The sequence below is a fragment of the Ursus arctos genome, unplaced genomic scaffold (genome assembly GCF_023065955.2).
Source record: "Ursus arctos isolate Adak ecotype North America unplaced genomic scaffold, UrsArc2.0 scaffold_14, whole genome shotgun sequence".
In the NCBI taxonomy this organism is placed as follows: Eukaryota; Metazoa; Chordata; class Mammalia; order Carnivora; family Ursidae; genus Ursus; species Ursus arctos.
In genome coordinates this window covers 34,856,369-34,867,550 of record NW_026622808.1, presented here as the reverse complement: position 1 = coordinate 34,867,550, position 11,182 = coordinate 34,856,369, and the positions used below count along the sequence as shown (strand labels likewise).

Sequence of the window (11,182 nt, the reverse complement as noted above, 5' to 3'; positions counted from 1 at the left end):
CACAGGCACCCACGGCATCCCTGCTATGATCCATTTTATGCTCCGTGTCTAGCTGTTCAAGACTGGAGGCAGGGCTTCCACCCAAAACCAAGGCTTTCAGCTACTTCTCCAAGCTGAGTGGGAGCCCAGGGCCCCACTGGCAGCTCCTACAGCCATGCATTAATTCTGTTCCACTCCTTTGCTTCCACTGTCACCTTCTCCTCAAGTGCCTCCCTCCTCCTGGACTCATCTGAACCCTAACTCTTCTGTCCCTTCTTAACACCCCTGCTGGAGGATGCTCCCATCTCCTGGGGAGTTTCTCCATTTCCCCACATCCTCACATTTCTCTCCTCTAGCCTGTAGGGTTCCCCTGGAGGAGTCCTGAAGGGGAGACAAGGGAGCCATCTCGAGCTAATGAGAGGGGTGGCAGGGCCTCCCTCCTCTGGCCTGGGGAGGGGGGGTTCTTTCTACTACGGCTGGGACAGGGACTGCGGGGACACAGTGGAGGCTCCCATCTCCCACTAGTGAGAGTAGTGACCAATTCCTCATCAGGCACTGCCGTACCCGAAGCTCCAGCCAGCCATCAACAAGCCCGCTGAGGAATGATTCATCAGCCAGCAGGTCCCCTCCAGTGTGGGTCTGCTCAGGCTTCTTTTCCGAGCGCTGCCTCCGTCCCTGACAACAAGCACCCGGACTGCCAGCCAAGGGCCTGACCTCAGAGAAGTACCCTTATAGCTGGGTAGATTGTGATGGGCTTGCTGGGCTCTGTCCAGGCAAGGTGGCTGTGTGCCGAGCAGCCTCGGGTAGAGTGGGAGATTGAAACCGCCAGGAAGTGAAGGCACTCCACCCGCTGGGAACGGACCGGGCGCACTGCAGGGCCCAGCCGTTAGCTCCCTCTCTGGGCAGATGACCCCGGCTCCGTGGGGGAAAGCGCGGCAGTCCGTGCGCACGCGCGCCGCTCGAGTCGAGCCGCTTTGTTCCAGCGCTACCTGCGGCTCCATTCACCTCCTCCGCCCCGCCCGCCTGCGAGCCGATACACCGCGCTCGTGGAGACCCCGCCCACTTCCCCAAGCTGGGTGGAACTGGGGACGAGCCCCGCCTCCCTCCCCCCAACCTTCTCCTTCAGTCACGATTGGCCATCCGCGCGATGAACTCCCGCCTACCGCGAAAGTTGGTTGGTGCATTGGGAAGGAGGTTGGAGAGGGAGAGCTGATGATAAAGGAGAGCTCCCCTCCCACCCGCCCCCGAGCGAAAGTCACGTGGCGCTTCACTTGGAGCCTGTCACCTCCCCGCTTGTAAAGCTTTCTTAAAGGGCTCGCTCTCTCTCCTTAGGGCTGGTCCTTTTCAGGATTTCTCCACTCCTGCCCGCGGCCCTGGGTCCTCCTATTCCTCCAGTCCCCTGTTTGCTGATTCCCAATCAGGCCTGCTGGGGTGGGACCCCCTTTCAGGTCTCGGAGCCTGTGGCCATCACAGGGACAGTCGCCTGAAACGGTGACCTCCTAAGCACAGTGCCTGGCACGTAGTAGGCGTTCAGTTTCCATTTGTTGAATGAACTCGCTGAGAAAATGAATGAATGGGGTTGACAGACAGGAGGAGGGGATGTTGGTTCAGCGTGACCGCCCCCACCTACCGCCCTATCCCTGGGGAGACTCTGCTTCACTGCAAGTGGGGAGGAGATGCCAGGCGCAGGACGTCCCTAGGGCAGCCCTTCACGGTAGGACTCGGAAGAGCTGGGAGCGCGGGCATAGGGGAAGGTTCTTGGTCGGTCACCCCAGGCCGGTCTTAGCCAGGTCCGGGTCGAGGTGTGGCGAGGGGTCGGGCTGGTGCAGGTCTCAGGGCGCACGGGGCCGCGAGCGCGCTCGCGTACTCCTTGGGGAGGGGCGGCGGAGGCGCGGCGCCTTTAAGCCCGGGCGCCGGCCCCGCGGCCCCGCCCCCCGGAGGACGCCTCGGCGCGCGGCCGCCAGAGCCGCCGTTTAATTGGGGCTGTCAGGCCGCGGCGCGCGCGGAGGGCCGGGCGGGACGGAGGCCGGGAGGCCGGGGCGGCGGGCGCGCAGCTCGGCGGGAGGCGGGCGCCCGGAGACGCGGCTGGGGCCCGCGCGGCCGGGGCGCCGTCCCAGGGCAGGGCTGCCCGGCCCCTGCCCCGGGCCGCCCGCGCTCCCCATGAAAAACCAGCTCCGCGGCCCCCCAGCGCGGGCGCACATGTCGGCCTCGGGGGCGTCGGCTGCTGGGGACACCGGGGCGGGGTCGGAGCCCGGTGCGGGGTCCGGGTCCGGCGCTAGCACCGGCGCGGGAGCGGCGACGGGTGCGGGAGCCATGCCCTGCAAGAGCGCCGAGTGGCTGCAGGAGGAGCTGGAGGCGCGCGGCGGCGCGTCCCTGCTGCTGCTCGACTGCCGGCCGCACGAGCTCTTCGAGTCGTCGCACATCGAGACGGCCATCAACCTGGCCATCCCGGGCCTCATGCTGCGCCGCCTGCGCAAGGGCAACCTGCCCATCCGCTCCATCATCCCCAACCACGCCGACAAGGAGCGCTTCGCCACGCGCTGCAAGGCGGCCACCGTGCTGCTCTACGACGAGGCCACGGCCGAGTGGCAGCCAGAGCCCGGCGCTCCCGCCTCCGTGCTTGGCCTGCTCCTGCAAAAGCTGCGCGACGACGGCTGCCAGGCCTACTACCTCCAAGGTGAGGGCAGCACTGAGACCCCCGTCCGGGATTGGGGCTCTCCCGCGGCTCCCTGACGCCCCCGCCGGAGGCTGCTTTCTCTCCATGCGCTCCGCCTGCCCGGCCGGCGCCACGTCGCCCCCGGCTCGCATCCGCCTCTACCGGGAGCTCGGCCCCCGCGGTGAGGGTTTAGGCTGGCGCGGGGGTCCCCTCTGCACCCCGTTCTCGGCAGGATTCGAGTGGGCTGAACAAACTTTTCCCGTCCTGGGCTTTCCTTCTTCTTCTTTTTTTCCCTGTTGTTGGGGACATGGTAGTGCCTAGGCTGCTGCTGAGCCCCTCAGAGGACGAAGGGGCCGCCTCTTGCGGCCCCAAAGACGACAGGGCACCAGGTCTAGCTGCTCCAGCCTAGAATGCGTGTCCCTGGGAGACTAGGGTCAGGATATAGGAGCCTTTGGCAGCATTATCCCCGCCCCCAAGGTACAGGGACCGTCTGGGTTGGGGGACTCTGGGCATCTCGGCCTTGGTCTTACTACTTGGGGATCACAGCCTCTTGGAGGCACTTGGGGCAGGACTATAAGCAGTGTCCCCTTCCCTGGCTTTCCGGGACCCCCAAGTCCCCAGCCTACTGCCCTAAAGCTAGTGGAAGGGGGAGACAGCTGGGGGGCGAGTGGCTGCAGCCGGTGTTTCCAATTAACATTCCAAAATGGCCTCTCGCTGGCAGCGGGCGGGCAGGCAGGGAGGGGAGGGGAGGCCTGCGGCACCCTCGGGCGCAGGGCCCATGCCTAGCTGCAAGGCGCTCCCCATTTCTTGTCTCTGTAAAGCCCCAGCAGCCCTCCCCCTCTGTGTTTCCAAGGCTGGGGGTCTTGAGTTCTAAGGGGGAGAGGTGGAGTTGGGACCCCTTTTATGAACTTGCCACTGTGGGAGGAAAGAGCCAACCAGTACTTTCCCACTGCCCTCCCTGACTGTGGTTGGGGGTGGGGGGCAAGGACTGGACTCCCAGTCAGGAGGCTCAGGCCCTCTGTGCCTCTAACTGACGTAGACACAGCTCTGGCCCCTGCAGTCTCATCTGTAGGAGGGGTTAGCAAACCCACAGGTGCTGGCCTGAGATGGAGTTGTCTGCTTTCCTTTACCACTTAGCGGTTATTGAGCACCCATGGGTGCCAGGTGTGCATGGCGGCTGTGGGAGACAAATAAGCTGGGGCCTGGCCTTAAGTGCCCTAAAGCTGGTGGTGTGGCTGGGGCCCCGAAGCCTTATGGGTTGGGGTATGGAGCTCAGGCATGTTACTGCACCTCACGGGGCCTCAGTTTCCCATTCTGTCAGGTGGGTCATAGGATAGCTGTAGAGAACACAGGAGCAGGCACACGTGTAACATACTGGGCAGGACCCACGTTGGCTGCTGTTGGTGTTCTAGTGTTTGACGTGGGCAGCCCCAGCCATCGTGGGTCTCGTGCAGCCAATTGGTCTGGGGGCACTGGCCGGAGGCATGGGCAGTCACTCACCCAGGCCCTCTTCCCCCGGCCGCAGGTGGTTTCAACAAGTTCCAGACAGAGTATTCAGAGCATTGCGAGACCAACGTGGACAGCTCGTCCTCACCAAGTGGCTCACCACCCACCTCAGTGCTGGGCCTGGGGGGCCTACGGATCAGCTCTGACTGCTCAGACGGGGAGTCGGACCGAGAGCTGCCCAGCAGTGCCACTGAGTCGGACGGCAGCCCTGTGCCATCCAGCCAGCCAGCCTTCCCCGTCCAGATCCTGCCCTACCTCTACCTCGGCTGCGCCAAGGACTCCACTAACCTGGACGTGCTCGGCAAGTACGGCATCAAGTATATCCTCAACGTCACGCCCAACCTGCCCAACGCCTTTGAGCACGGCGGCGAGTTCACCTACAAGCAGATCCCCATCTCTGACCACTGGAGCCAGAACCTCTCCCAGTTCTTCCCCGAGGCCATCAGCTTCATTGGTAGGTGTTGCTGTGCTCTGGGCGGGGCGGGTGGGCCGGCGCGCCGAGGTGTGTAGGGGACTTGGGTGTCGCTGGCGCCTGACTGCGTACCTCCGGGCCTGTCGAAGCCTGCGTGTGCCCTGCGTGTGCCAGCATGTGCCCGTGGCCGAACCCATGCCTGCTGTAAGTCACCAAGGCCCTCAGGACCTGGGTGGTCCCCTGAGTCCTGGACTTCCCCCAACTGTTGGCACCCCGCGGACTCTACTGTCCAGCTCGTGTTTTTCTGGCTCTGCTGTCTCGGGCTCAGCAAGCTGAAACATCACCGCTCGCGGACCTCCCGCAGGTCTTGCTTGCTCTGCATGACGCCTCAGCACGTGTTTCCCAGGAGGGGGCTGCCACCGTGCCTCTTTGGGCTTTATTTTGTACCTGAGGGGGCTGAAGGGTGGCCCTGGAGCCAAAGGCCGGGCCCAGATGGGCAGCCGTTGGAACGTGGTGAGCTGGAGCGACTTGGTAGGGCCCCTAGATGCTCCCAGCAGCCGGTGGGGCTCGCTTGGAGTATAGGAGGCCTCCCCCAGAGCAGGATGTCCTGCTGTCCGGCTTAGAGCCCTCAGCCCCCGACATCCCCAGCTGACTCAAGCTCCACGAGTTGCCTTATCTTTGACCTCCCCATCCTGCTTCCTCTGTGGCCAGCTGGAGGCTGTTAGACTGCAGGTTCTCTTCCTGGCCCCAGCTCTCACCCAGGGTGCAGGGAGGGCTACAAGATCAGGGTGAATGTAAACGCTTGGCTCTCTGAGCCTGGTGACCCTGTGTTTCTGCCCAGCCCCCGGTGGCAGAGAGGAGGTGGCCTGGGGCAGTCCTCTCCTGCTGGCGGCAGTGTCCAGTGGAGGGCGTTTTGGTGTCAGCTGGGCCGGGCTAGCTTTAATAACAGGAAGTGGGAGGCTTCCCCGCCTCATCCGCTTACTGGGAACCAAAACTAGGTGCCTGGCTGGGAGGAAGGAAGGAAGCTGAGGCCTGGGGGGAGGGGCTGTGACCAGGGCTGTTGGGAGCTTCCCAGCTCTGGCTGGGAGGCCATGGCCAGGAGGTCTCTGGGTCCTGCCTGAGCATTTGCTCTCTCCCCCCAACAAGACAGGGGAGCAGAGAGGGGGATCCCAGGCTCCCAGGGCTGAGCCTGGCTCATGGGTGCCTTTATCCTTCTTGAACGCCCCTCTGCACCTGGGGAGGGGGACAGAACAGGGTGTAGGGGTCGGGGGAACAAGTGAAGGAACAGAGGCCCAAGCATCCCCTAGGACTCCCGGACAGGATCAAGCCCCAGCCCCCACGCTGCTCAGCCACACCCTGAGAAGGCTAAAAATAAAGCCAGCGGAAGCAGTTTCACTTTGGATCACCCGGGAGTGGGTTTGGGGGCCAGGCGTTCCCCATAGCCTGGTGTGTCACCACTGGAGGCTCATCTCCACCACCCCATTAGCCCCAAGTCTCAAGGTCAGACAGCACGCCTCTGCGCCAAGCTGCAACTTCTCTCTCTTCCCCTGCTAGTCTTGCCCCCAGGCAGTCCCTGGGTCTCGATTAAGTACCTACTGCATGCTTAGCCCTGGGTACCCTCATGGGGGTGAGGAGGGGAAGCTCTGCCAGGCCCGAGGCAATGAGCACCAGAGGCGGAACAACTTGCGGACCTGTGCATCATCTTATGGGAGTGCACTGATTGAGTGTCAGTTGTGTGCCCGGCTCCCAGCGGGCTCCCAGTCAGAGAGGTGGGGACCTTGAGGGCCCCAGAGAGCTGCCTCTTGTTGACCTCCATCCCTGGCACAGCTGTGGCACGGAGAGAGGTGGCGGCCCTAGGGGAGGAGCGATTGCGGAACTGAGTTGTTCAGCGGCTCAGCCAGCATTTATTGAGCTCCTACTGCGTGTCAGGCTGAGTCTCAGAGTGGCACTGAGGGAAGCTGGGAGGGTTGGCAGAACCTGGCTGGCTGTGGTGGGAGATGTCACTGGTGCATGGGCCTGCTGGGGGACGTCTAGTAAGTGAGGTGGGGGGGGCTCACGCAAGCAAGCCTCCCTTGTGAAACAAGGTGTGGCCTTCCTCTCATCCCTGGCTGTTCAAGAGTAAGGCTAAGCGGTGGGGGACAGGGCAGAGCGGGTATAGAGCCAGGCCCCCCATTCCTTTTCAAGGGCTCCCCTCAGGCCTGTTTCCCAGGAGGCCCTCAGGGGGTCCCCATGGGAGCCACACCGGGAGAACGAGCCGGGCCCCCACCGCCAGGCCGTGGGCTGACCGCGGTGTGTGCTAGGAGTTAGGAGGAGCCTGTCTGTGGCCTTGGGCTTGTCACTCTGTCTTTGCATCTGTGACCTCATTTATGAAATGAACTTGCTGACCATGGTGCAGATGGCCTGAGAGGACGCGGGTGACACCCTCAGCACAGGCCGGGCACTTGGCTGTCGCGGCAGCAGGACGAGCAGGGACCGTGGCCATCACTGGTGCCAGGGTTTGGAGAGCCCTCTTGGCTCAGGTCCTTAAAAGAGCCCTGTGAGCACGGGGGCCCGTTTTATGGATGAGGAGACCGAGGCACAGGGACGGCCAGTGACTCGAAGCTCCCGCGTGGCAGAGCCCTCTCCATAGTCACGCTCTTGACCTCCACCCCACGTGGCTGTCCCACCCGTGTGGGCCTTCACCAGGTCCCCCAAGAGTCGGGCAGCACCGGCCAGTGGCCCTGCCACCCTCTGCCCCAGCCCCACCTCCGGCTCCCTGGAGGAGGCGCCTTCCCGACCCATGCCCGTGTGTTTCAGACGAGGCCCGCTCCAAGAAGTGTGGTGTCCTGGTGCACTGCCTGGCCGGGATCAGCCGCTCGGTGACGGTCACCGTGGCCTACCTGATGCAGAAGATGAACCTGTCGCTCAATGACGCCTACGACTTCGTCAAGAGGAAAAAGTCCAACATCTCGCCCAACTTCAACTTTATGGGGCAGCTGCTGGATTTCGAGCGGACGCTGGGGCTGAGCAGCCCGTGCGACAACCACACCCCCAGCGAGCAGCTCTACTTCTCCACGCCCACCAACCACAACCTGTTCCCACTCAACACCCTGGAGTCCACGTGAGGCTGGGGCGCAGGTGGCGGGGGCCAGCCCCTCCCAACCCCCCACCTCGGGCCAGGTGGGCGGCCTACTCCTGCCACGTCCAGCCGGAACCCAGACAGCCTCGGACACGGCCGGTGCCCGGAGGCCCGGGCGGGCGGGTGGCCGAGCTTCCCTCACCACCGTGGGGCGGGTGGACCCCCCCAGCAAGGCCTCCTTCTGCAGGACTTTCTGGAGGCGCCCTGAGCTCTGGACACATGGCCTCGGGAGGCCAGCAGGGCCTCATCCTTGTCCCAGGACACTCCATCAGCAGATGGCCCAGCCAGTTTGGCTGTTTTTTAAAGACACATCCACGGAACTGAGTTTACTTTTTACTTTTGGCAGGTAAATCCAAGCTCCCCGGAGCACAAGTGTTCAAGCTCTTCTTGATTTTTCTTTTTTAATGAAAAGTGTTATTTTCAGGCTACACACAACAGTGGATTGTATAAACCAGTATTTCATCCCTTCCTTGATCCTGCGAGAGAGAGAAGTGTTCTCAGTTTTGTTTTTCTTCCTATTTCAAAAAGCAATTATTGGTTTTTTTTGTTTTTGTTTTTAATGGAAAAGACAAACCCTGTGTTGATCTTGACCAAATGCGTTTTGCACATGTGTGAAGCCTCCCGTTTCTGCAGCAGGCCCTTCTTGAAGGGGGTGGTTTGCTGCTCTCTTGGCGTCAGACACCCCCCCCCCCCGTTGTGCCCATGTCTGTTGGCCCGGCCCCTGTGGCACTGCACTTGCCTGTGATGACTTCTGCAAGTCGTGATGGGTGGGTTGCCGGGTGGCCTTTGCATTCTCGGCCCTCCAGCGGGCCCCTGCAGACTCCCGGACGCAGGAGACGGGAGGCCCTGCGGCCGGCCCGCTGGAGGCGGGGCTGTGGGGGCCTGCCAAGCAGTAGCATTAGCCCTCTGGGCTCAGCCCGTAGGAGGGTCTGGGCCCTCGGGCCCTTTCTATCCATACCCACTACTTTCTGTCTCTTTCTCTCTCTCCCCCCGTTTGTTTGTGACTGAAGAGTGGAGGCCCAGTGGCTGGGGGAGGCCTGGGTGGTAGAGGCCCAGCCCTGCCTCCTGGTTTCTGTCCCTCACCCTGGCTGTTGCTTCGGTCTGGCTGCCACTCGAGCCCCCTTGTCCCGTGGAAGCTGACCCTGCACTCATCTTGCCCATGCCTTCTACTACCAGGAAACTCGCACCTGTCTCAATCCCAGGGCAGGGGCGGAACGGGCGAGGATGGACAAGAGAAAGGGGCGTGGGGCTCTGTCCACCCCCCCTCCCAGGATCCACAGAACAAAGCCACGGATTCCGTTATCCTCCTCCAGTTTTGTTCCTTCTCCAGCCTCAGTCCCACCAGGTGTCAGGACTGCACAGGGGCCCGGGAGGAGGTGAGTGGTCGGGCCGGGGTCCCTGAGCGAGCCAGCACTTGGCACGCGAGCGAGGCCACGGAAGCTCTGCCCCACTGCGTCTTACCTCACGGGGCGGTTTTCAGGGATTCTTTAAGGCAGCGGATTCAAATCTTGCCACAGTCGAGAAATTGACAACAAGCTTCCATGCTGTACATGGTTCTTTCTCTTTTTTACTTTTAAAAAGAAAAACCCAGAAAGATGCGTCAGATTTGTGTAAATGAGAGTACGCCAAGAGGGTGGCCAGTTTTGCTTTATGATCTTATGAAGGAAAATTTGTGACCCTACGTATATATACACACACATACATATATATATCCCGAACCAGCAACGGGACTTTGTTTATATTGCAAATAAATATTATTTTTTCTTTACAACAAGTTGTGGTGTTCAGTGAGGGTCTGGGGGCGGATGGGGGGAGGTGGGCGGTGTCCCGGCACCTGTTCTGTGGAAGTCCGCTAAGCCAGGACCACGACGAGGAGGAGTGGCCGGACCTGGTGTGGAGGGCGCCGAGGTGTGTCATTTCCCCGGCCTGCAGGCACGCAGGCAGGAGCCTCAGGACTTTCTCTGTGGGCTTTCGCTGGTTGGTTGACAGGAGATGGAAGCTTGGAGAGGTTTGGTGGACCAAGGTCACACACCTGAGCCCCTGCTCACCCTGAATCGCTCAGGGCTGTCCACTCGCCATTGGTCAGATTTGCCCCCCGGGCCTCGGGCTCTTGACCGGGCCCTGGGGCCCCGACCTTTCCTCTTACTGCTCTTGTGGGTGGAACGGGTGTGTGTGTGTGTGTGTGTGTGTGTGTGTGTGCATTTATCACCTCATCCCTCCCAGCTCCCACCCTCCCCCACCCCCACAGTCCCTGGGAAGCCAGCGGGATGCGACACCTGGCTAGTGACAGGTCAGCCCAGCTTTGCTACTTGGGAGCTGGGTGGCCTCAGGTCCCTCAAGTCTCCTAAGCCTCCGTTTCCCTCTCTGTAAAGTGGAACCAATGACACCCAGATACCCAGTGCTTTTTGTGTTTGGGGCACGATGAGAATATTCTATTCATTTCCTGGTCTGGGCCTACAGGGGGGAGCCAGGGGCCGTGCCTAGCTTCTCCAGAGCACGTGAGTGCCCACCCACCATGCAGGGCTCTGCTGGGGGCTCAAGGCCAGGACCTGGGTGGAAGCAGGGAGCAGGAAACAGGGAGGGGGCCTGGAGAAGGATGGTGGCCGTGGCCTGGGGGTGCGAGGCCTTCAGTGGGCGACAGCTCCATGTGGAATGGGGCTCCCGAGGGGTTTGTGTTGCCCTTGCCTCTGGCTGGATTGAGTGAGGCCCAGTCAGAGAGTAGGTGCTGACTCGGTTTCCTCATCTCTGCCTCTCATCTGGCTTTATCCCTTCCGCTGTGACCACACCGGGTGGCCGCAGGTAGGTAGCTAGGGTGGGTAAGGGCAACTTGGCCCCTTTCCAAAGACTCTCCATTGGGCTGTCCAGACTCTACTTTTTTTGTCCCTGCCCCGTCTCTGCCCATGAGTCCGTTCAACCAGAGCACAATCATGTCTTCAGCAGATGATGAGGGCTAGAGGGCAGGTCCTTCGGCAAAGGGACCTTGGTTCTAATCCGAGATGTGTGGCTCCCAGCTCCTCGCCCCTCTCAGCGTGCCAATCTTTAGAATGGGGGAACACTTGTGCAGCCGGCAGGCCCGTGGAAGGGGGAAGGGGGCTTCTCACAGCCTCGGCAAAGGGCGGGTGCTGCTTTTGCACTCGGGCTCCCTTCGGGCCCTGGTCCTTCTGTGCCAGGGGCAGGCAAGGGGGTGGGGGCCTGAGCAGGCAGAGACTGGGCCTTTGTTCCCTCTTGCTGCCCTTGGCCAGGGCTGGGGAAGCCCGCGGGTGCCGGGCTGGGGGCTGGGCCCTCGACAGGCCGAGCGAGTGCCTGGCAGTACCAGTGTGCCGAGCACAGGCTGGGGGGTGGGGCAGCACTGCCTCCCGAGCCAGCTCCTTGAATGGAGGACGAGGGGGCTTGACCTCCCGTGCAACCTCAGGCCAGACGGCCTCGCTGACCCTCCGTGTCCTCATCTGAGGAAGTTCACACCTCAGCACCATGCCTGGCTGTGGTTCCCTTCAGCTTCTCTGATGGGGAC

General features: G+C 62.2%; 1 protein-coding gene across 1 annotated transcript; it reads left to right on the top strand.

The window, feature by feature from the left end:
- Positions 1–2,051: 2,051 nt before the first annotated feature.
- Positions 2,052–9,442, top strand: DUSP7 (dual specificity phosphatase 7). The gene is made up of 3 exons (XM_026500964.4): positions 2,052–2,656; positions 4,161–4,595; positions 7,350–9,442. The coding sequence occupies exons 1-3, from the start codon at positions 2,140–2,142 to the stop codon at positions 7,655–7,657; spliced, it is 1,260 nt and encodes a 419-aa protein (XP_026356749.1). The 5' UTR covers positions 2,052–2,139; the 3' UTR covers positions 7,658–9,442.
- The last annotated feature ends 1,740 nt before the right edge of the window (positions 9,443–11,182 follow it).

Coding starts and splice junctions, on each gene's coding strand:
- DUSP7 (XM_026500964.4), top strand. CDS start 2,140: ATGAAAAACCAGCTCCGCGGCCCCCCAGCGCGGGCGCACATGTCGGCC. Junction 2,657..4,160: donor CCAGGCCTACTACCTCCAAG/GTGAGGGCAGCA, acceptor CCCCGGCCGCAG/GTGGTTTCAACAAGTTCCAG. Junction 4,596..7,349: donor CGAGGCCATCAGCTTCATTG/GTAGGTGTTGCT, acceptor CGTGTGTTTCAG/ACGAGGCCCGCTCCAAGAAG.